Here is a 24,687-nt window from a genome sequence, read left to right as displayed (position 1 = left end):
GTGATTAACTTGAAGTCCTATAAATTTATAGCCTTTTTCTATGTGAGGGTGCCCTCTGCTGGCCACAGTAGGCATTTCATGTTAAAGTTAATAGAATATATTGCCATTTTTAGGATTGTATGACTGACACGTTTTATCATTCACGCCACTGGTGCTAGTTTAGAGTTCATTTGATATTTTAAGTGCATATCTTTCTGACGTCAACTAATATTATATTTGCACAAACGTTTCATTATTTCAACCTTCCACTGACCACAAGAATGGCAGCAAAGAAAAATAAAGCACATTTACATGGCCGGATGAGTTCGAATGCCTTGCTAAGGATTATGGTCTTCAGGAAGTCAATGTTTATAATGCATAAAAAGCTGAAAGTTAAAAGTTGATGAAATTTTGCTAGGTGATTGCTATCATATTTCACTTGATAGCTAGTGCACTGCTGTGTATTTGTTACGATATACCTACCACCTGGTTAGTATGATAATCCATTTCATTGTTAAGGTGTTTCTATAGAAAAAAATCCAATTGTACACCCTAATCTGTACAAAATGTCTAGTGTTGCAATGCAATCCTGATTGGTTACTAGGTGTTGAGGGTGTTTCATAGGCTAACACAGTTGGTTGGTAGCTACTAGGGTTTGGATTAACCCTAGGAATGAGAGTAATTTTGAGTGTCTGACTTCAGTTCAAAACATATGGGTCAAAATGTAAATGCACTATAGCTCCACCATTAGGCAGGTTGCACTCATCCAACTTGCTTGTGTTCAGCTATGGAGTTCTGCACTACTCTTTAAACAAGTTATACAGTATGGTCTGTTTAGTGTAGGAGCAGGAGATAAATGAAAAGAAGAAATATCCTAACAAAAAAAGTGTAAAGATTACTTTAAAAATATATTCAAGTTGTTTTGCAATTGTGAATTTCTGTAAATGTCTCTGTAAATAAATGGTTTACATTTTTACATTTACTTTGTAAATGTTGCATATTTCCTGTTTATATAGTATATACACGGTGATTTTGTGAACTATTATAATACATCTATATGTTGTGTGACATTTTAACATCTATATGCTTTGTGTTTGTGGGCCAATTAATAGTAATTTAAAGGAATATAAAGTGTTTATTTGGACTTTCATATATTTGTAAAACCTATTTATTTGTATGTTTCAAAATGATTTAATATTACACAATCAAGAAAATATATCACAGAGTTGTCATTTTTCTATCAAGTGTTTTAATCAACAATAATTACTGAGACAATTTAGTAAAATACAATTTACATATTTACAGAATATATGCAAAAAGTGGTGGTGCATATAGAGACATCCACAATTGTTGATAAATAGATTATATAAGAACAATACACAGTGAAATACACTTTAAACGAATAATGGACATTGGACTATAAATATTCGGTTCATCAGGTACCACATCTGTCCACAAGAGGTGGCTATGAGCACCCTCTTGTTCCTTCTTGTCAGAGCTTGAGACACCAGTTCCCCATACCATTTCAGCTCCACGGTCTCCATGTTGATTGTGATGGAGGGAAAGCTTCGTTTGTGTCAAGATGAAGAGTCAGTGATGTAGTGAGAGCTCTGGGTTTATGAAGATGTAGTGGCTTAGGTAAATCCCCAAGTCTGCAGACAGAGAATGCTGTTGTAAATAGAGGGAAGGAGAATGATGGAGGAGACATGGAGGGAGCAATTGGTATGTAGAGTGGAGAGGGTGGAGGAGAACGCTCTTCTGATGGAGTAAAGACAATAGGATTTTGGCAGGCAGTTTTAGAAGCAACTGAAGATGAATCACTGAAGATGAGATCTCGGGTGTAGGAATGAGACACTGTTGTACAAGGCTTAGTATGAGAGTTTGGTGACTTCATGTCTGGTTCTCTCCCAGCACTGGGAGAATGACTTCGCTGGTGATCCAGACAGTATTCCGGACTCTTTGTCGAATTCTCTCTATCACTCTCAAAGTCTGAAACGCGTCGCTGGGTCACGTGAGCAGCAGAGACATGTTTCGATGAGTTTGTGTGAGTATGTGTGACTTCAATGACTGTCTGATTTACAGACCCTATACAGAAAATCAGAAGAGTTAAAGTTCTGTTAAACAGTGGGAGCAACACCACAATAGAGGATTCAAGACATATAGTTGTCATATAAAAAATCATATCCAGTATAAAAATTGCTGTGAAATTAAAATATATATATACCTTTGTTATCTGTTTTGTCGCGTGTGTTATTTCTTATATATTGAACGGCCAAGTCTAAGATCTCAGCTTTCTCCAGTTTGGGGTTTTGTAAACGCTGTGGTGTGAAGGGAGAAAAGAGAAAAATGATTCCTGTTGCATAGTACCTACTAATGCAAAAGTAATGTGCAGAATAAAAGGTAGGGATACTGTAGACATACCACAAACAAGAAGAATGTATAAAACAAATTGCTAACATTAATATACCATATATATAGTATTTTGAAGCCAGTTAATCCTATTTAGTTTACTGACCGTATCAGCGGTGCTGTTGAACAGAAGAGCCCTCAGAACAGCAAGGTTTTGATTGATTCGGTCTCTTCTTTTCTTCTCAATCACTGGCTTCAGTTTCTATGAGGACATTTTCAAATATTTAACAGTCTGTCTAAAATTTTATGTTATATCATCACTGTATCTCTATATAGCAATGAAATGTGAGCCAAAATTGCTTAGGTAATTAATTGCTTAACTGAATAGAAGTAAAAGGTTTTGAATTAAGAGGCACTTACTCTTCTCCCGCTTTCTGTTTTAGCCATGGCGGATGTTGCAATTGAATACTGTTGCTTTGTTAAGAAACTTCTTGAAAGTCTGCCTGATGACGAACTGCGGAACTGAACGAGGCTGAAACCTTTATGGTGCAGAATACGCTTTTCTGATTGGTGGAGGGTCGGTGGTGACGTCAATCCCAATGACGAATTTCTTGCCTGTGAGCAAAAAAACAGCTGTTTGGCATCCAAATGTTTCTGTCCTGATTTGTTTGGCCATGTTTTCTCCAAGCTTAATGATTGAAATGTTTTAGTTCAGGACAAAATCTGATTAATATTTATGGAAATATTTTAGATGTGGACAGTAGGACCTACGTTATCTCTTGGAAATTAGAGTGACGTAATAACTTCATTATGGAGAAATCTAATATGGTTTGGGAGTTGTAAGGCATCAGAGCACTACCTGTCACTCCATACGCATGCTCTATGCAAACAGTTTTTTTTTTTGTTTGTTTTTTTTATGGTTTTATGGCCTAAAATGTATTGTTATTGATTCTTATTCAGCTTTGGATAAATCAACGCGTGGCTATGAGGAAACAGGGCGTTTATGCTTGGGAAAGTTATTCGTGTTTATGATGGAGGAGGGATATAGGAGTGTTGTAATGGCCAAACGTTTAGCACCATTCCGATAAGTGTGCTTGCAAGTAAGTCAAGTGGGAGAAAGGTGAGAAAAGTTTAGTGAGAGAGTCAAAAATTAACATACTGACACACGTGACCTCTTTAGAAATCAGTTTAATTTAACCACTAAACGCACAAAATTGGTTTCAACTGAAAACGGTTAGCGCGACAGATTACCAATTTAATATCGCATGGTTCCGTGGGTAAAAACTTGTTTTACCAGAACGTGAAATTTGAGAATTCCAAAAAAAAATATTGTTGTGAGAACCGAAGTGAAGTGTTACATCAGGCGCCAAGACCATGTGCCAAACCATTTCATTTCAGGCGTTAGTTGGGAATGTGTACTCTTGGTGAACTTTGTGCCTTAAATCATTCAGAAGGTCTAACGAGTGCAGTGACTGGGTTGAATTTGCACAGTGATACTGATAGTCCATGCACCAGTATACAAAAAATTCAATCCATCCAGTTTTAAGTATTACACTGAAGTCTAAGGGTGAAATCTATTTCGATGAGGAATACGCGCTAAAATCAAGATCGAATCCTGTTCTTTATGTGTGTCCTGTATATTCACGACTTATGACAGAAACAGGTGATTGATAGTGTTAATCGTGGCCTGTTAGCACGTCTGTGCAAGTCTCAACGTCTTACAAAATCAGGTCATCTCTAACCATAGGTTCTATACAATATTGGTCCAAAAGTTAACTTAAACCACTTTAACATAGGCTATCAATTGTCCTGTAGATTTGCTCTGCCCAATTGATTATTTAAAAAATATATATTTAAAGGTATGTGTTCATGTTGTCTGTATTAACACATTTCATTAAGGTTGTATATTTTTTCGTTTGTTTGTTTAATGTGGCACTGCGTGACGGAAAATACCTAAACTTGTGACGTGAGAATTCTGCACGTGGCCAGAAGAGAACGGGGTTAACAACAGGGTGTCTGGTGTAGGTAGGTGGAGGGAAATACTAGAGGTGTAATGGCCAAACGTTTAGCACTATTCCGTTAATTGTGTATGAATTGACTCGTTTAATGGGAAGGAATTGGTGAGAAAAGTCGACAGTTTTCATGTAGACACACCCGAATCAGTTGGATAACCCCAAAACAAGTGGTTTTAAAATACAATTTACATATAGTATCTCTCTGAATAAATATTTGAATCTGGTGTATTTGTAACAAATTTGCACATAGATTCAGCCAAATCTCTTATGTCTGACTACATTTAAACCTTTAAAACTGCACAATGGTTACGACAAATAATTTATTTCCATTGTGGTTCAAATCTGGTGGTCTGAAAAAAAATCTTTACAATTTTGACTTTTTTTTTCACAGAAATGAATTAGTTGACTGAAGTCCTAATAGTCGTGTGGTAAGAACGTGATTCCTTGGTTCCTACTTTAGGTTATTTGGGTGCATACTCTGCAGACCGGTAACGTTGTATTGTATGGCCACAGTGTTATTGTCTGGTCTTGTGTAACTGACTGAGATTGTGCTCAATGCTCAGTCCTGCGGTTGCGGTGGATAATCCAGTACAAAATGCTGAGGATAAAAAGCTCTCCTCCCGAGTTCTTTTTTCCAATGAGTGATCCTGAAAAGCCAGGAAACGTTTGGATTAGTGTTCCCTGCAAATATTAATCCGATCCCTATTTTACGTTGTAAAATTGCCTATTGTCTACAAGTTACATTTTTCCTTAATTCGTTAACTTAACAATTATAAATGCGAGAATTAATGCGAATTAAAACAAACACAAATCCTGCTAAATCGGACTTGGCTCTTCAGACTATAACAGTATACAATCGTTATTTACTTTTCTTTTAATTTTACTATAAACATTATTGTAGTTAATTGCTGTAAATCTTACTCTATGAATATTAATGAAGTGGGTGTGTTTTTATCGGGCTTCTATTGGTTGAGGACGCTCATGGGAGGGGATTGTGTGTAGCTTCAGAGTATAACATAAGCCTAAATTTAAAACAGTTACCAATGTATTATGTTGAAGTAAAGTTAGCGGCTTGTGTGCCTTCAAATATGAGGACGATGTCGAGTGAAATACCGGACCAGAAAGATTTAATGAAACGGGTAAGAAGCCTTAAAAAAGGACTTGCAAATCATGGATACTTATTTCTTGATTTCTTCTTCATCATAGGTTACTTTACTCAATAAATGTAAATAGTTTTTTTTAAAATATCATTCAAACATTATTTTAAGTATGAAATAATTGTCAATAACCCATAGAAATAATATTCTGTCAAATAAAAATTTTACCCTAATCCAAAATAATATGATGAAAAACTGTCAACAATTTGTTTATCCATTTTCCTAGTAATTTTATAAATGTTTTGTATAATTCATTATTCTCTAGGTTCCCAAACCTTTAATGGAGAAGCGGAGGAGAGACCGAATTAATCACAGTTTGGAAACCTTGAGGCTTCTGTTAGTGGAGAACACACGTAATGAAGTGAGTTCTGAACTTCATGCCAAGTTCCTAAAAGTATTTTTGTAATAGTCATTTTAACCCTAATCCAAACATTTCGGCTGATATAATATTTATGTATTCTTCTTTTTAAAGAAACTAAAGAATCCCAAAGTGGAAAAAGCTGAGATCTTGGAGAGCGTTGTAAATTTCCTGAAGGCCGAGCAGCGATCCAGACCTTCGTCAAATTCCATTAAAAATGGAAAAAGAAAATATGAGGAAGAAGCTGAGCTGGGATCTCCTAGTAAACTTCAGCTCAACTATCGAGATGGTATGAGAACATGTCTGCTCAGGGTCAGCAATTTTATTGCCAGCAAGAGTCAAGAGTTAGACGGGAAGATGCAGGTGAACATGCAACAGGAACTTAAAGAGCATTCCATTCAAGGTCATCTAGCACCTGCTTTGCACCTCAGACATGATGGTGGGTCTATACCAGGGCAGCAGGTACTTACTTATGTGGAGTCGACCAGCTCCTGCTCGGCACTGCATCAGTCCATCATTTCCCAAAGAACTGCCATACACGAACCTACAAAGAAGATAGCTTGCAGCTCTAAGCAACCTTTGATATCAAGTGATTCTGTGTGGAGGCCTTGGCCACAGTAGACACATCATTATCAGATATCATCCAAAAATTGATCAGAATCTTTGACTGAATTTATCAACAGCTCACATTGTTTATGTGTCAGTTGTCCTTGAGTCAATTACGTGCAAAAGACTGAAGTAATGAATGTGTAAATGTGCAGCATATGTAAATATGTGGATTTTGTACAATACTGAAATCTTTATTTTGATATGGACAATAAACTGTGTCACAGATATGTTTCGTACTTGATAGTACATATTTTTCTAGAAAAGATTTTTTTAAGGAATTTTTAATGGATCCAAAAGCATTTGCTTAATTGGGCTAAATTGGATTTTAGATTAATATCCACAAGTATACATGCATAGTTTGGTTGATTTTTCTTTTTTCTTTTAAAATTTTCCAATGTGCTATTTTTTTTTCTTGACAGCACAGACTTTGACTTCTTGCACTGTAGCCAAAGCAAACAATGTGTATATATTTGTATATATTGAATGAATAAACCTGTCTGATGATATATTCTTGAACAAGTTGGTTTTTTATATAGCTATCCTGAGGCATACTTAGAAACATCATTCCTCAGAATTCTTCTGAAAGTTTTGTCTTATAAGCTGCAAATAGGCCAAACATTTCCACACTTTCAATTCACCAATGTTCCACTTTAGTTCATTGTTATCTTAGTATCCTTTGCAAAATGCTGCAGTTGCCTGGCTAACCTAATACATTCAGATGCAAATAACTGATTAGGATTTCTGCTCTCATCTTAACTGTTGTCTTTTGCACCCTCTTTCCACACAATTACAGTGAAGTGAACACTTAATGTATTTGACTGTTTTAAAAATGTACCATTGCTACACATATTCACTTTCTTCCAAACAGTGAATTGCTTTGAGAAAAAAAATGCCTCTTCTCATTAAAGAATTTATCAGTGGATGATTTTACAGTGCAAAGCAGAATAAAATAATAAATAGCAGTGGAGCACTGAGAATAATTATATATTTTATGAAAGCTTTGCTTCAATGTTCAGACTTTAATCATCAGTTGTTAACCTTTTAATTTTAAACTCTCATCTGACAACATATTATTTTATCACCAGCCAAATAACTTGAAATGCTTTGCCAATACAGACTGTAATGTTTATTAAAATACACAACTGTTATAATTTGCTGCAGCATAAAAAGCAAACTATACAGAGTTCAGTGAAAACTAAAACATATCACATTCATAAAATGTTCATTGTACTAATGACTAATGCTCAAACACGATAAATGTACAGTTTGCAGATTATGTAATGGTATCAAAGTAGTGTCAAAGTTCAGTAAATTAACTTGGATGTAACAAAAAAAAAATTAAGTCCACGGCGCCTATCACGTTTCTTATTTCCTTTGGATCAAAGAAAATGGCTTAACCCAGCTAAGGCGAAGAATGAACAAACCCAGCTTTTCTGCGCTTCTATGCATCGCATTGTTACCTATGGATAATCTCTAAAAACGAGCCTAAATGGAAATCACATCAGAGGATCAACAGAGACGGTTTAGGTGGCCGTTACTGGGGGATAATTCTTCCAAATGCAATTACTACTTTTGGTTGTAAATGAGATTAGATTTGCAGAGAACTTCTTTTCAGGAGCGGATGTTTCTTTATGCTGCCAATCAGGACATGGAACAATAGATTATATTTACTGCGACCACAACACTGTGCAGACCAGCTTTAGTTTATTAGAACAGAATTTAGCTGGTTTGTCATAAGGTGTCAGAAATGAGCATATTTTCAAAAATAAGTAAAAAATAAAATATATAAAATTCAAAAAAATGTTGCACCAAAATGTATCAAAAAGTTGTTTACAAATCAAAATTCGAAAGAGAAAATATATGCACGATCAGACCTTAGAGTGTATTATAGACAGTTAACCTTATATTAGTCGGATAAGCGGTAGAAAATGAGTGAGTGAGAGTGAACCTTATATTAGTAAACTTATTAGAAATGAAACGTTAAAACGGGCTCAAAAATTTAACGAGGCTGCATCTATTTCTACAATGAATTAGAACACGCGTTCACGTGCAGGTGTGAATCCATCATTCGGTGTGTGCGCTCGAGCCACCAGCTCGACTAGCTCACAGCATTAAGTCAAGACGTGACGAATTTGAGTTTTGATGCAAATATACACCTGGATATAGAGCGCTATAGCTGGTTTCTCAGTTTTAAATTTGTGCAACTTCCAGCTTATAGATTTCCTGTTTGTAGCCGTGCATAACATACTTTCAAATCCTTATCATCAACAGTGATGCTATAAACAATATTTATAATGTCGAAATCATTGCTTTGGTCTCTAATTGTATTCACAATATACATTTTGTTTCCTACAGCTTTTTAGTGGGGTCATGATGCTGCTGCTGCTGCTGATCATGATGATGATGATGATAATAATAATGATGATGATGATGATGATGATGATGATGATGATGATGATGATGAAGTAGCACCGTAAATCGCAAAGATACACTTTTGAGGCTAGTCATCCAGAAGCTTTACTTAACTTAAATACAGTGTTTTATAGTAATATTTGCGGTAATAGGTAATAAAATAATTACATTCTTGATAAATAAAGATCATAATAATAGTCAATAGTTTCACATATACACCAACTGTAGTAGAAAGGGAATCGTCTCCTGGGACGTGGCAGTTTAGTGGTTAAGGGGTTGCACTGAATGGTCGTGAGGTTGAATCTTAGGACCACAAAGTACTGGGGCCCCTGATCTTTAACCCCTCATTGCTCAGTGGTGTAAAAGTCGCTTTAGATAAGAGCGTCTACCAAATGCGGTAAATGTAATGTAATTTTCTCATTTCTGAAACCCAACAGTTTACATAACTGTTTTATTGATAGGCGTATGACTATCATATACAGGGTATTTTACTACAACGAACGTGAAAAAGGCGTAAAACCTGTGGAGAGGTTTTACTGTAGTAACACAACTACTAGCTAAAAGAGCAACAGAGAGTGGAGGGTAGGTCAGATACCCAACCTCTCATGAATTGTTAATCCTTTTATAGCCTTTTCGCTACAGCTGAGAGCGCAGAGTTTGCGGTTGGTGCTATTGCTTAAAAGCCAGCGCATCCTTTCCTTTGAAATTGCGCAGCTCTTTAAATGTCTTTCATTCACGTTCTTTAAGCCGCTGCGGGTGGGAAATGAAGGGGGACCAGCTTGGCCTCGACGGGATATTAATTGGAGGTGAGTAGTCACAATGAGCGCGTATGCGCCTCGCCGACTTCGTATTCATTGTCTAACTGCCCGTCACCATGTGGGCGGGGCTGAAACTGCATGGACGCAGCATCCATACCTGAGCGGACTGCATGACGTCAGCGGGTGAACAGCTGCCATCGCGCGCCACTCGCCTGCCCACATGATTAAAGAAACCTCGCGCGCTTCTTTAGGTGACCCTCAGCGTGGATCTAATGCACACCAGGGTCACTTTCTGTAAACTAACAAATCACACAGGGATTTAAAACATTTACTTATTTGTTGCATTCTTAGACGTGATTTTTATGAATTTAAAATCACTAGAAATCAGTAAAAAATTACAACTAAAGGTAACATTTTATCATTTATTTTTTGCAGTAGCAGCATAACAAAAAATTTATAATCTATATTGTCTGTTTTGTCTTGTCTTGTCTGTTTTTGTCTTGTATAGTCCAAGCTAAATGTATATTGTTATTTGTGTCTGTACTTTTGAGAGTCACCAACAGCTGGAAGCAAATTCCTTGTGTGTGTCAACACACTTGGCCAATAAACCTGATTCTGATTCTGACAATATAATTGCAAAGATCAAAATCATTCACAAAGTGAATGCGGACAGTTAAATGTATATTAGATTAATTTTGATGTGTTTTAAGTAACGGGTAAGACAGATATTTGAGTTACTTGAGTACATTGGTGGAGCTAAAAGTGATTAAATTATAAAAAAAAACATGTACATGATGTGGACAAACTGTACAGATATTTTTGCAGTAGTTGCATGATATGTATACATGCATCCAAAATAGGTGTTAATCATGAAAAGTTTAATTTACCTCAAACTTTATCTCAACTTCCTGTTTGTTGAGTACTCTAACCCTTATTCAATGTCCTCAGTTAAGTTATTATAAATGCTGACAGGTTAAACTGACCCAATTTACCTGATCTGATGCTTAGATGCATCGGTTTATAAAAACTTTTTTTTTTTTAAATTTAATGATGACTGAACAAGAATCTTAGGTGGAGTGAAACAGCAAACAGGACAAGGCATGTCTAAATAAATGGGTTTATTTATAATACATTCACAAATCAGGCTTTGCCAACAGGAAGGCCTTGAGCACGTTGGTACTCTTGTTGGAGACTGGCAAGGACCTCACGATGCTGTTCAGTCTTTCGCTCCATCTCTTTCATTAACGTCTCATAACGTTTACTGCACAGAATGGAAAGACACACAGTTTATGCTTTTCAAGGATGTATTTGTATAATTGTAGTAGTGTTAATTACTGAGAGGTGTTGTTACAGCGGCATCAGTACAACACATTATTCCTAACTTCTAATCAACTTACATTTCTCCATTGATGTACTCAAGCCTCTTGCCCACTGTTGCCTTTGCTTCATCTAGGTCTTGTTTCACCAGGACAGGTCCAATTAACTTGTAAACCGTATTCTGGCTGTCCAAAAAGTCTAGTTCCTGAGGAACACATTAAATAGAATAAATACTTACGTTTTATTTTTATAAATGACACCATTAAAGCAATACATAACTAACACTTCAGAAATTCTGGAAATTATGTAACAGTATTTGTTACCTCTTTAACAATGTTATTTTCAGTAAGCTGAGCCTCAAGTTTCTGTCGGGCTGACATGCTTTTACTGACATCTGCAATGAAAGGCATCGTTATACAAGATTCTTGCATAAACTTCCTTATATAATGAAATTCTTTGTTTGCTTATTCTCTCAGATCCTGCAGTATAAAATAAAATAAATAATAATAAAATGTTTTTCAAAATCATTACAAAGTAGTCATGAAGTCACAATAGCCCAGAGATAATGCATAGACTTGAGTGAGTTACTTATGCAAAAATGTGCAAAATACAGCATACAATAGAGAACAGACAAAATATCTCAATACTATCAGCAGTTATGGTTAAAGAACTAGTACTAAACAGTGACGTCATAAATTCCCAACCAAAGCTATGAACACAGAAAATAAAGTGTAAGTGACAAACATCAAACAATGTTTATATACATATTATATAATTGTATTTTTTATACTCCTCATTCTCTACACATATTGGGCCTTAAATACATCTGCACTATTTTATGTGTATCTGTACTTTACTGTACATTCTGCCTAATATTTCAAGTGTCTGCAGATTTTTTGAGTGCCATAGCCTTAGAACCATTTACTTGGACTTTTCAACAATGTCTATAGCTTTTATATTTATTTACTCTACATATGTTTATATCTATATAGTACATGCTGTACATATGTTTACATATATACCTCTATATATATTACATGCTGTACATATGTTTATGTTCTGTATATGTTTGTGCTGTACTATGCAATAACAATAAAGTTGTATTTATCTGTCTATTAGAAGTGAATACATGATGACGCAATGCCGACGATCTCAGTTATTTGTTGCATCGCTGATAACTGGCCAATATAATAAAGAAAATAGTAGATAGCCAATGTTCCCAAATCCACAGTGACAACACATTTAGACAACAAAAATCAATATGTTAATCAGCTCTCCCACAGCCATCACAACGGGCTTGATTCATCATTGTTTTCACACAGATACCTTTTTGGATCTGTTGGTACTTTTCCAGCTCAGACTGTAGCTTCTTCTGTATTGCGTCCGCCATACCGATGATTAATGTAGACTAATTAAACATCCGTTTTGACCAGATACACTACCACAATCTGCTGATTTAGCTAGTAGACTGTGCCGTAGCCATGCAGATGAAAGAGAGACGCAGCGCAAATGACGTGATTATTCTGCGACTAACTGAGAGCGCCGAATAGTAATATCGCCGCCTAATGTCCATAAAGAGTAAATGCAATATTTGCGTCTTAACGATAAGAGTAAAAGTGAATGCTGTATTCCCAGAAATACAAAAGAAGTGTTTTTATATTTTAAAATATATTTAAACAGCTGTAGGATACATCAGGATAATGTTTTGATTAAAAAATCACATACCTTATACCACATGGCCAAAAATGTGTAAACATCTAACAATCACATCCATGTGTGTAAATATCGTGTGTAAATATCTCTTCACACATTTTCTCCCCCTTTGCTATTATTAAATTAAAATCCAAATTCAAATGATATTTGTCATGTAGTGAAAGGAGTTTTATGACTTTTCCTTGTAGTGAGAAGAAATACAATAGAAATTAAAATGATAAGGATAAATAAAGAGAGAAAATAAAGAATAAACATAGATCTATGACTCTGGAAAATAAGGATGAATACAAAAAGTAAGACTAAAAACAATGAATACAATGAATTGGATGGAATGCGGATAAGTATATTAAATATAATTTAGATGCGGTATACTGTATACATGATACTGTGCAAAGTATGTAAAGCAATGTATGGAGTGCAAACTGGTCCTTCTGGGGTTGTAGTGTCGTGTGTGTATGTATGAGCCCATAGAGACCTGGTTCTATGTGTTCTGTTGGTTGAGGGCTCAGATGGCCTGTGGGAAGAAGCTCCTCTGCATTCTCCTTGTGTTTGCCTTTAGGGAGCAGAAAAGCTGTCTCGACTGCAACAGAGAAAAGAGTCCATGGTTGGGATGGCTGAGGTCCTTCACAATCTTCCTGGCTTTGGTCCACTTGCTGTAAATAGACTCCAGGTCAGGGAGCTCAATGCATACGATATGTTAGGCTGAATGCAGCACTTTCTGAAGAGTTTGTTTGTCCTGCTTGGTGCTGTTCCCAAACCAGGATGTGATGCTTCCTGTCAGGATGCTCTCAGTGGTGCAAGTCTAGAAGGTTTTTAGCACTTTAGGGGTAGTTTATAGTCCTTTAAGCATCTGAGGTGGAAGAGACAATTTCAAGCCTTCTTTACCAGAGTGTTGATGTGACACTACCATGACAGATCCTGCGAGATCTGAAAACAAACGTGCCAAAAACTGTTCACTCTTTCCACTGGGGTTGCGTTGATCATTAGCAGTTAGTATTTCTTTTCATGCAGAAGTCCACTATGAACTCCTTTTATTGCTGGCATTGAGAAGAGGATTCTTTGTCTGGCACCAGGCTCTTAATCTTCTGTAGGTAGGCCGTCACTTGGTTGTTGAAGATGAGGCCCACCACAACAGTGTTGTCAGCAAACTTGATGATGTTGTTGGAGCTGGTAGTGGCCACACAGTCATGAGTGTACAGTGTACAGTGAGTACAGTTAGCAACTTTCACTCTTCTGGAAAAGCTTTCCAGGAGATTTTGGAGCATGAAAAAGAAGGTGAGGAAGAAAGGGGCACAGTCAGTTCCAGTTAGTCTTCACTGGCCTTACTTTGTGCACAAAGGCACTGTCATACTGGAATAAGTTTGGGCTCAGCACCAGTCAAGGGAAATTGTATGTCTGTAGTATATAAAGGCATCTTATAGAAACTGCCTGCTTCCAACTTTGTGTAAAACGTTTGGTTTCCACAAACTACATGTGTGATGATCTGGTGTCTGCAATACTTTTCAATATCTTTAAAATTAAGAAACAAACAAATTAAAAAACAAAAACCTTTCAGTGCTCTATAGAGTACGTCACATAGGGCGCATGTAGTTCTTCTTCCTGATCGTTAGGAGGCAGTCTCTCAAGGTTTGTTGTAGTTTTGCGGCTGCAATATGGCAGCACACATGCTTCTGTTTTAACGTGAAGGTCTTGCCTGGTTTGTGTGAACATAGTTTTCACCCTGATAGGTGAGTACATATTATTTCACCATTCCCCTAAAAACGCGCAGCTTGTTTCATTGTATGTCGCCTTTATTTTGTCTGTCATGAATGACTTGGTTATACATATGTGACAACAGATGTCGTGTGTGGTGTTATGCTTTATAACACATTTATTTGTAATTGTAAAGTGGAGCTGTTTTTTCTCTTTTCAATATTTCTATGCATGTGTATTCTTTGCTGGTAAACTGAGTATATTCTGTAATATCTATGTGTATGTTTACACATATGTATATATACACATAATGAACACAATGTATACACTTATAGAAGGTTTTAGCTGTGAGAGTTTTTTTGTTTTATTTGTTTGTTTGTTTGTTTGTTTGCTTGTTTGTTTATTTTGTTTTTTGTGTTTGTATATTTTTTGCTAAATTGCTGTTTTTTCTTTAAATCTATTTGATAGCCTCTTTTCTATTTGAAGCCTATTTCTATTTTCTATTTCTTTTAGATCAGTGTTTAAATTGTAATGCAGGACAAGTTTGAGAAGAGTCATAAGGTGTCTGTTTTAATCAAGTAAGATTCTATAATCTATTGAGTCTGTGTAATCTACCCAGAATAAAGCAAATGCATGATTTTTAACTTTTATAGACTCGGTCCTGGCCTACCAATAAAATCTTATTGGCCTATTATTTGATTGTGTGGTTTGCATCTTAACTTATGTGATATTGCTGGAGCATTTAGTGCTGTAGAGCTAGCTATAATATTATATATATATACACACACACACAATCATACAGTGTTGCTTAAAAGTTTGTGAGCCCTTTAGAAATTCTATATTCCTACATAAATACCCCAAACATCAGATTTTCAGAAGTCCCAAAAGCAGACAAAGTGAACCCAATCAAACAGATCGGACAAAATATTATACTTTGTAATTTATTTTTATTCAGGAAAATGTTATATATCTGTGAGAGGCATAGAATTATATGAAACTCTAGAATTAGTACTTACTTAATTTCGAGGTCAAATTAAAAATGAAAGATTGTGCAGGAATGAGACCAAAATAAAACTTTTTGGTTTAAAATGAGAGGGCTTATTTTTTGAGAAAGTAAAATGCTAAATTCCAGCATAAGAGACTTATACCATCTGTGAAAATGTTGTTGGTAATATCATGCTTTGGGTATGTATTGCTGCATCTGGGAGAGGACAGCTTGCCATCATTGATAGAACAATGAATTCAGAATGATACGTGAATTCTAAAGAAAAATGGCAGGTCATCTGTCCACGAGCTAAATCTCAAGAAAAAATGAGTCATACACCAAGACAAAGATCACAAGCACCCAAGACTGTCTACCAAAGAATGATTAAAGAGGAACAATGACAATGTTTTAGAATTACCATGTCAATGTCCTGTCTTTAGGATTAAAGTCAGGACATTGACATGGTAATTCTAAAACATTATCCTTGTTACTACTACTACTGCTACTACTACTACTACTACTACTACTACTACTATAAATACAGTTATGTGAAATCCTGGGGGATTTCTTTCTAAATAGTAAAACGTGGGCATTTTATGTTCATTTTAACAATATTGGAAGATTCAAGCAATATAACTAACCAAGTAAAACCAAAGAAAAGTCTTTAAATGATCTATAAAATGTAATTTAAAAATAATCCAATTTCTTGTGAGGAAAAAAATTAAGACACCCCATTAAATATTAAGTTCTTTATTAAGAAATGTCAACATGTCAATTTCTGATCTTGTTTTAATTTGTACCTGTAGATGAAATTGATATAATTCCATGTACACAACAAAAACACAACAACTATATTTTCACTTATTAAACAAAAGAAAACAAACAAAAACAAAATGTGTATTTCATCTGTGTAAAACGTTAGGACACCCTGTGCCCTAATAGCTAGTGTTACCCCCTTTGGCTGAAATAACCTCAATGAGACGTTTCTTGTAGCCATCTTCCAGTTTAAATATGAGGTTTAAATAAGGCAAGCCTCCTCCGAAATGCTCTGTAACAATGTTCTAATAATTTGCACTTGTTGCGATACACCTCTAGGTAATTTATACATTTTAAGTACAAATAAATGTGCAGGTGTCCTTACTTTTTCCTCATAAGAAATTGGATTCTTTTTAAATTACATTTTATAGATCATTTAAAGACTTTTCTTTGGTTTTACTTGGTTAGTTATATTGCTTGAATCTTCCAATATTGTTAAAATGAACATAAAATGCCCACGTTTTACTATTTAAAAAGAAATCCCACAGGATTTCACATGACTGTATGACGGTATTAGTAGTAGTATAGTCTACTATACTAATAATAGACTAATTATAAAATAAAACTAATAATATATAGACTAATTATAAAATAAAGCATATATATATATATATATTACAGTATTCAGATATATTAAAAAAGAGAAAATTATTGCTATTTATTTTTATACCACGTGAGGGCGCAAGATACTTTAATAATAATAATAATAAATGGGATTCTCTTTGTGAACGGACCCAGCTTCACATGTAGCTATATACTAAGTGTGTTTTATTAGGTTTTTTATTACAATAGTTAAAACTTTTATTTGTTTTAGCTCATTTAAAATAAACATGTGCCCAGTACGGTTTATTTCATTAGATGAGAATTAAATTTAAAGTTCAAAATGGTCAACACGAATATCGACCCCACAGCTGTGCCAAAAACTATAATTACATTATAAACAAATGCATAAAGTAGAACGTTCTTAGATAGATCATGTTACAATTAGTTGCAAATAAAACAACAAACAAATGAGTTATGAATTTAAATAATAGTAAACACAGACACATTGTAGCATTAAATGTGCAGGGTATGTGAAGGATATGTGTGTAGGATAATTAAAAACATTAATCTTGGTATGAAGTGGGAATAAACGGTGTTCCTGAGTTACTGTGAGTTTTCTTTGCAGTCCTAGTAATTCACGGCCCGAGCTGTCAAGCCAGATTTGGCAGGAGTTTTACGACACACAAATTATACATTGTTTTAGATGTCATACTTCATTATACTATGGTGTTTGAAAGACATCTGGCTTTATATAGAGCTGATTGTAGAGAGCCAGCTGGCTAACTTTAGCTTGTTAACTAAACTACAAGCCAGAGAACAAAATACACAAATGAGATCTCAAATTACACACGTCAGAATACAGAGAGCACAGATTTATTCTCAAATAAGTCTCTGCGATGTCGTTTCCATTTCAAAATATTGTGATAAACCGTTTCATTTTCCAGAACTGGTAGTATTTGGTCGCATTTCAGGATTAAGGTCAATAATAATAACTGCAGCAAATGTAAAAAATGTAGCTGGATGTTGGGATTTTTCAGTGATTGCAGTGTAAAATAAACATAATTTTCAATACAGAGTTTTTAACAGTTCTATCATAATCCTTTTAAAGATCAAGTGTCTAATTTCCATATGGCTGACATTTTTGTTGCTCATTGATAAGCAGTAGAGCAGATAAAACAGGAGAGCCATAAACAAAGAAGAAAAAATCCTTGTATTTAATCACTTTATAATGACCAGCACAATGAACAATATTTGACACTTACTTGTAGGACTGTTTTAATTGTGTTGGGTCAAAATCTGCTTTTTTGTGGGGTTTTTTTATAGATATATTTCTAATAACAAATAATCCATATACACAATATATACAATGGATAGAAAATCAGTAAAAGTTGGAGGTTCTTGAGTGTAAAAATGAACCAAGATGAACTCTGTTGGTGGCTTAGCGGTTTGCCTGATTGCCTCACACGTCCAGGGTTGGGGTTCAGTTCTTGTGTCTGCCTTATGTGTGTTTTCTTCTTCTCCCTGGGCCTCAAGGGTGTCCTTCAGGTTCTGTGGTTTTCTTCCCCAGTCCAAAGACATGCGTTGTAGACTGAGTGGCATTTCAAAATTGTCTGGGGTTTGTGAGTATTTGTGCACGATGATGGCCTGTGATAGACGCCATCTTGTCCAGGGTGTACCCTGCCTTGTGCCCTGAGTCTTCTGGTATAGGCTTTAGATTTCCTGTGATCCAACAGGATAAGCAGTGTAGAGAATAGATGAATGGATCAATCATGTCAGATCTTTTTCAAACTTCACTGTGAAATAGCAACCAGAAGCAATATGCTTTTGTCATTTCAGCTATATTGGATATACCTGATCTAATACATAAAGAAATGAAACAACATCCTTTGCACAAATTGCATAAATAAACTTTCGTTGATACATAATTGTCATAAATGGGTCCCCCACAAAGTGATTCATATTAACACCACATAATGATCAACTGTTTAAAAACCTAACAAATCCCTCCAAAATTTATGGGTGAGGCCGCCAAGAGAACTACAGCAAAGTTCATGAAGTAGAACTTTTGTTCTGAGACAAAAATATCTTATTATAATATTATATTTATAATATTCCAAAAGACAGTTATTTTAGTGAACACAGTAAACACCATGCAATGGGACTGCTTCTCATCAGCTTGGACTGGGACACTATTTATATGCTATGAATATAAATATTTTTATGGAATGAATCTTTAATCCCAGTTATATGAATATTAATATTTACCCTGACAATGTAAGGAGTCCCGAGTGAACTCCTCTTAGTGAGACAAGACACAATGTAAGAGGTATAAGAGGCTGCACATTGCACATATTAGTTTACTACAAAACATTTCAGATTTATCTTTTCTTTCATTGGGGCTAATATTTGAGTGATAATGTTTGTGCAGAGCTCCTACACAATGTGAATAATGGATGGCTTGACTGGTAACATGATATAATCTGTAATAAACATCACTAGATATTGTGGCAGTGCAATATCATGTAAAACCTCTAATATGATTATAATGCACAAGCTTTATTCTCCACAATGTCTACCCAGCTCATGTTAACCAGCTAGCTTGGTAACATCAACCTCAAAGATGGTCATCACTGCAAATTATGAGTACAACTACATTATTTATTTTATTTTTACGGTATTTGGAAGACATCCTTATCCAGAGCAACATTCATTTTATCAAATTTTATACAACGGAGTGATTAAGTTGTAAGGGCCTTGCTCAGGGGCCCAGCAGTGGCAGCTTGGTGGACCTGGGGTTCAAGTTCACAGCCTTCCGATCTGTAGTCCAACACCTTAACCAATAAGCTACCACATCCTCCAGTGTCACATGTACAGTTGGCTGAAAGGTCTTAATTTAATATAACGTGGTCGACACACACACTAAAAAATTCCTTTGTGACTTACCCAAATACGTCTTACCAAATTGCGTACTGCATTACTGATTTATATGTCAGTGCTTCAGCAATGTCAGAACGGTGTAGAAATTTTCAGCAAACCATATGGGAGAAGGGACTAAGCACCTATAAAATCTTGTTTGCAATAACATAGTCAATATTCTTTTGGGGGAAAAAAGCAAGAAAGGAAAACTTAGATTGAATATGTTTAATTATAGCTTTCAACAGTGTCAGAGTATACAGACCAGGATGGTATAAGTATAATTAAAAATATAGATTAGTATTTCATCGATATTGTTAGATTTATGTTGGCTTCAATAATGAATATACCAGCATGTCATTTGTTATTTCATTAGTTATTGATATTTAATTTTTGAAAAAGTAAAACATTGTTTTGTGATATTTGGCCTATTAACTAACAAGCTTAGTTTTTTAAGTAATTGGATAATTAGTGGTTCATGTGAGTTGACACTCACGTATTGCTTCTATGCAACACACTTTTTTGTTGTTTTTTTCCGTAAGAACTCAGGGCTGAGTTTCCAAAAAGCATTGGAAAGTTAAGATCATCTTAAAGGGGAGAATCTCTACCCGTTAACAATGATATTTGTGCTTCAGAGCTCTTAGGAGACTCAGTTGTAGCATCTGTGAACACTGCACTTAAACCTTCAATATGTCCGCCTCAGTCAGTAAGGATATGAAAAAGGAAAAGCATTTATGACAGCAGGGACTGTATCTGCAGGTGAACCAGTGACCAGTGAGGTAAGCCTTGCTCAGAGATTACAGTGAAAGAGTATTTCTAAAAGGTTCTGTATTGGGGCTTGTATGACCTGGTTGCTTTTTACCTACAGACCATTATTTCTATAAAGATTCCTGACATTTGGCCCATTAATGGAGCATGCATATAGCAGCAGAGAATAAAAAAATCAGAATTCAAGGAGCTTTACATTCCCATAGGAGCAAACTATGAAATTCTGAAACGGACGGCATTAGATTCTACCCATCGTCATGCATTACCTTTGATATTATCATAAGATGAAAATGTTTACATTCTAGCTATATAAACTCACATGTTAGACCTGGCTTTAAGATGCAACAAAAGGGAAGTGATACAGCTGGGTAAAGCTAGAATGGAATTTTTTTTATCATGAAGAACTGAAGTAACAGAATCATAATGTCAGTTGTCAGAGATGTGAGTCAGTAAGGAATGCAAATAAACTTGAGGTTTTGTACCAACAAGGTCAAACTAAACAATAAGCAAAAGTGAAAGAGATGGCAAAATGTCTAAGTGGATGCACTGCGGTTAGATCAGCCACCAGCTACACGCCTCAGATTCAGAGAACCTTGCACCGATCACATCAACATGAACCTGAAAGAGAAAAAGAAAAAACACAGAAAACACAGACATACAGCACTAACTGGGTCGTAACATCATATAACCTTTAAGTTAGGAATAAAACGTATGTGGTGTAATGCCGATTTGTTGCTTTTGTCCCAGTGTTTTTTACTATTCCATTTGCCAGTGGTAAAATGTTTTATTAATTAATGAACATTTTCTACATTTATTATTAATGTTGTGGACTGTCCACTACACATTATAAGTACCTTCCTGTTCTGACTGACTTCATAGCTGCTGTAAACAGAAGTATCCTCACCAGCTTCTCTTGAAGGTCATAACACAAGTAAAATGCAGCTTGTCACGTTGACAAGAAACCACAGTTGGTCTGAATTTGGGGCTCTCAGCTGTATCTCTGACAGCTAGTCCTTAAATAAATGCTAAATAAATGCATAAGCAATTGCACACGTTAATCTGTTTGTGTCGCGCCTCCCGTACAAGTCCCAGTGTATGCTATAGAAATGATAAAGTATGAGGACAAGCACATTAATATAAACTTCTACTTTGCCTCGGTGTTAGAAAATTAATCCGCACCTTCTGACCAAACAGAATCAAGTATTCAACAGTGCTTCAGTAAAATGTTATTTAACAGCGTAGTTCTAGAATGTTCCACAATCAGAACATGAAATGGTTTGTTAATTGGTAAAATCAATATTACGTGACCTCCAAGAGCAAGCAGTGGATGCTGTGGTCTGGTGGCACAGTGTGTAGAATCTTTCAATTTTAGAGCTAATATACTGTGTTAGGGTATAGCTGGGAATGGAAAATTGGTGCTTTGGGGTTTGGGAATGGAAAATTGATGTAGCAGTGATTTGTTTTTTTTTTAAAAAGTTCTCACTAACTTCACCTGAGAGGAGGAGTTCTTCTCTGGGGCTCATTCCTGACCCTCCCACAGCCCTTCCTCTATCAATATGCAACTTCTGGAACAGGGGACAGAATACTAATGTATTGCTGTGCTCTTTGAATGGGGATGCTTCAGTGAACTCCGTGGCGTATAAACCCTAGACTGCAGTATGTAGCAGTGTGAATTTTAGTTTCATTAGCCTTTAATAGGTGGTGACAAATCTGGGCATCACAGGATCATTCGCCATGCACATATCACAGCTAGCCATGAAGTAAAGGTCACATGCAGGTAAAAGCCCTTGTTCCACCTTTCCTAAGATAAATGTTAAAAAGATAATTGAGTAATCATTCCAGGTTGGTGTTCCTCCAGGGAAGTTATACTGGAACTACTGCAGTGTTAAAAGGTTGGCACATTCCCTGAAGCTCATCACTAAAAAGAAAAAAATGCAAATCTGTCTGCCACAGCTGTTTCTATGCCTAAGCAGTCGCAGGGGCGTGATTTATTTGATCCAGAACAGCAATCATGGGCATGATTTATTTGATTCAGAACACTAATCAAGGTTTGACAACAAAGTGTGGAATATTTAATTAAACTTAATTCTACCATGAACTGCTTTCCAGACTGGTCAATTTTTTTTTCTTGTTTAAATTGTTGGTTTGATTTGATCTAATTTATGTTTTATAATTCAGACCTGTTTTTATGGGTTTGCTGTGATGAAACCTTAAAAAGAGGTTCAAAGCTGGGTGAAGTTTTTGGGGTTAAAAATGCAGAACAGGAAAGCATGAAAGGTCTATTGTGTCAACATTGACAGTGCATTGACGTGTGTGTGTGTATGTATACACACACATTATATATATATATATATATATATATATATATATATATATATATATATATATATATATATATATATATATAATATATATATTATATATATATATGTGTATATATATATACACGTGTGTATATATATATATATATATATATATATATATATATAGGGATCTCCTTCAAGACCTGGATCAGGGTATCCGTGTGCTCCTGGACAGTCTGTTGTGCTACATCAGATCTGATAGATAACATCCCAGAGGTTCTCCATTGGATTCAGGTCTGGGGAAAGTGAGGGCACATCAGTGCCTTCATCATCCAGAAACTAACTACCCAGTCTGGCCAGGTATTGTCATGCAAACGGAACCAATGCCCACTGCACTTGATCTGTAAAAGGTCTGTTGCAGGAAGCATAACATTCCCCATTTGTCACGCGTCCCACTAGATCAGGGGTCAGGATCCTGCAGTTCTAAAGCCTCATAAGGCTCTTTCATCCCTCTGCAGTGCCTCCCTGTAGTTTTGGAAAAAAATGTGGGATTTAATAAATTAAATTTTTTTTAGTTTATTTTCAATGGAGTAACTCTTATTTTTCCAGATAAAAGTGATCGTGTTACATTAAAATAAAAAGTGTTTTAATATTTTGTCCGCCAAAATATGGATCTCATGATAATTAAAAAATAAATAAATCTCAGAACAAAGTAGAAGGTTCAATGGACAGATTCATTTGCCTTCACTGCTGACAATGCTGGTTTATGTGTAGAGAAATTAGCAAACAACAAAAAATATAGAAAGACATTTACAGAACAAACACAGCATTTGCTGGAAAAAGTAACAAAGCTGGGGCAATTTCAGAGCAAACACTTTCAAGAAGTGATTTAAGTCTACAAACTTACCTACTGTGGATGGTTTTGTGGCTAACATTTAATATACTATTATTTTGCAAATATATATTGTAACCGGAACTGATTGTTGTTCTGATTGCTGACTGTTGTTTTATATTGATTCTTGACAGTTGACTGCTGTGCGTGTTTTAGAAAGAAAAAAGAGGATAAGGGAATTCTGAATGGAACTTCAGTCATAATTAAACATAAACTTGCCAATTTTTACATTTGTTCTTTTTAACACTTCTGCTGCTACGTTTTATTATATTTTAAAGTGGGTGGCTTTTTATTTTATTTATACATGCATTATTATTTTTTTTATCTATTTATTTAGTTTGTTCCGTTTAAAGTGACCATACATGTGCCAGTGCATGTTTGTTTTTTTTCAAGTATTGATAAGAGTTTGGTGTTTTCCTTTGTCACAAACAGCAATAAAATGGCAATTGTTTTCTTTTTGTAGTTCTATAATTTAATAAATGCAAATAACTATAGTTCTTTTATATACAGCATAACTGGAAACATTTATGCGTTGTTATATTTTCAGGGTCAAATGGGATTTGCATAAACTTTATTAACAAAACAGAAAACTAGAGACAAATCAGTCAGGAAGGATAAGAAGGTAAGAATTGAAGATAAGAATTGTCTGTGGCCACTAGGGCTGAACGATTTGGGGAAAATGTCATATTGCGATTATTGAGGTCAATATTGCGATTGCGATATGCGATTGCTATATAATAAACAAATGGTATCATGAGTCAACTTGCTTGGTTCTCAAGGAAAATGCACACACAGATTACTGATAATGCTGAAATTTGTATTTCTAAACTCAAACTAGCAACAACAACAAACAAATGCAAAACATTTTCAAATGAAAATATAAAATAACACATTAATGCTGATTAATGAAAAGGCTAAGATCAAAACTGTAGGTATACAGTATATATATATGTGTACACATACACAGAGTAAATTACCAAATTCAATGCAAGTTATACATGGTATTGCACACACCATTATTGATAATATTTGGAGCAATATTACATGTAGTTATTAAACTTGATTCCCTTACATATACATTTGCTTTTAAGCCTCTCACTCACTCACT

At 35.3% G+C, this 24,687-nt stretch overlaps 4 protein-coding genes and 1 long non-coding RNA gene across 10 annotated transcripts in view; 2 read left to right on the top strand and 3 right to left on the bottom strand.

Annotated features, from left to right (window-relative positions):
* Window positions 1-1,208: 1,208 nt before the first annotated feature.
* Window positions 1,209-2,884, bottom strand: her11 (hairy-related 11). Its single transcript, XM_027135321.2, has 4 exons — window positions 2,749-2,884; window positions 2,495-2,590; window positions 2,204-2,297; window positions 1,209-2,064 (listed from the first exon to the last, which is right to left on the bottom strand). Exons 1-4 carry the CDS (start codon window positions 2,773-2,775, stop codon window positions 1,505-1,507), a joined length of 777 nt encoding a protein of 258 aa, XP_026991122.1. The 5' UTR covers window positions 2,776-2,884; the 3' UTR covers window positions 1,209-1,504.
* her5 (hairy-related 5) lies at window positions 2,749-6,694 on the top strand. 6 transcript variants are annotated; one of them, XM_047802026.1, is made up of 5 exons: window positions 2,749-3,448; window positions 4,735-4,771; window positions 5,403-5,482; window positions 5,766-5,861; window positions 5,973-6,694. In XM_047802026.1, the coding sequence occupies exons 3-5, from the start codon at window positions 5,432-5,434 to the stop codon at window positions 6,477-6,479; spliced, it is 654 nt and encodes a 217-aa protein (XP_047657982.1). In that variant the 5' UTR covers window positions 2,749-3,448; window positions 4,735-4,771; window positions 5,403-5,431; the 3' UTR covers window positions 6,480-6,694. The 6 variants fall into 6 exon arrangements, with proteins under 6 accessions (XP_047657982.1, XP_047657981.1, XP_047657980.1 ...); XM_047802025.1 differs by having other exon boundaries at window positions 2,749-4,353; XM_047802024.1 differs by having other exon boundaries at window positions 2,749-4,353; window positions 4,735-5,482.
* Window positions 6,695-10,740: 4,046 nt separating this feature from the next.
* On the bottom strand, window positions 10,741-12,483 carry pfdn6 (prefoldin subunit 6). The gene is made up of 4 exons (XM_027135136.2): window positions 12,281-12,483; window positions 11,278-11,348; window positions 11,035-11,159; window positions 10,741-10,898 (listed from the first exon to the last, which is right to left on the bottom strand). Exons 1-4 carry the CDS (start codon window positions 12,342-12,344, stop codon window positions 10,778-10,780), a joined length of 381 nt encoding a protein of 126 aa, XP_026990937.1. The 5' UTR covers window positions 12,345-12,483; the 3' UTR covers window positions 10,741-10,777.
* Window positions 12,484-14,262: 1,779 nt separating this feature from the next.
* The window catches only part of mrpl11 (mitochondrial ribosomal protein L11), a 40,297-nt gene continuing 29,872 nt past the window's right edge, over window positions 14,263-24,687 (top strand). The window contains exon 1 of the mRNA XM_027136092.2: window positions 14,263-14,394. The gene's annotated coding sequence lies outside the window, so the exon portion shown is untranslated. The remainder of the gene's footprint in view (window positions 14,395-24,687) is intronic.
* LOC125139264 lies at window positions 20,754-22,663 on the bottom strand. The gene is made up of 2 exons (XR_007138342.1): window positions 21,239-22,663; window positions 20,754-21,002 (listed from the first exon to the last, which is right to left on the bottom strand). It is a non-coding gene; the product is annotated as an uncharacterized LOC125139264 (long non-coding RNA).

The sequence above is a fragment of the Tachysurus fulvidraco genome, chromosome 17, assembly GCF_022655615.1.
Source record: "Tachysurus fulvidraco isolate hzauxx_2018 chromosome 17, HZAU_PFXX_2.0, whole genome shotgun sequence".
Taxonomy (NCBI): Eukaryota; Metazoa; Chordata; class Actinopteri; order Siluriformes; family Bagridae; genus Tachysurus; species Tachysurus fulvidraco.
Note: the sequence above shows the minus strand (reverse complement) of the source record. Positions and strands in the feature narration are given on the sequence as shown.

Coding starts and splice junctions, on each gene's coding strand:
- her11 (XM_027135321.2), bottom strand. CDS start 2,775: ATGGCTAAAACAGAAAGCGGGAGAAGA. Junction 2,298..2,494: donor TCAACAGCACCGCTGATACG/GTCAGTAAACTA, acceptor TTCACACCACAG/CGTTTACAAAACCCCAAACT. Junction 2,065..2,203: donor CGACAAAACAGATAACAAAG/GTATATATATAT, acceptor TTTTCTGTATAG/GGTCTGTAAATCAGACAGTC.
- her5 (XM_047802024.1), top strand. CDS start 5,387: ATGTATTATGTTGAAGTAAAGTTAGCGGCTTGTGTGCCTTCAAATATG. Junction 5,483..5,765: donor AGAAAGATTTAATGAAACGG/GTAAGAAGCCTT, acceptor ATTATTCTCTAG/GTTCCCAAACCTTTAATGGA. Junction 5,862..5,972: donor TGGAGAACACACGTAATGAA/GTGAGTTCTGAA, acceptor TTCTTTTTAAAG/AAACTAAAGAATCCCAAAGT.
- pfdn6 (XM_027135136.2), bottom strand. CDS start 12,344: ATGGCGGACGCAATACAGAAGAAGCTACAGTCTGAGCTGGAAAAGTAC. Junction 11,349..12,280: donor GTACCAACAGATCCAAAAAG/GTATCTGTGTGA, acceptor CTTTCATTGCAG/ATGTCAGTAAAAGCATGTCA. Junction 10,899..11,034: donor GAGTACATCAATGGAGAAAT/GTAAGTTGATTA, acceptor CATTCTGTGCAG/TAAACGTTATGAGACGTTAA.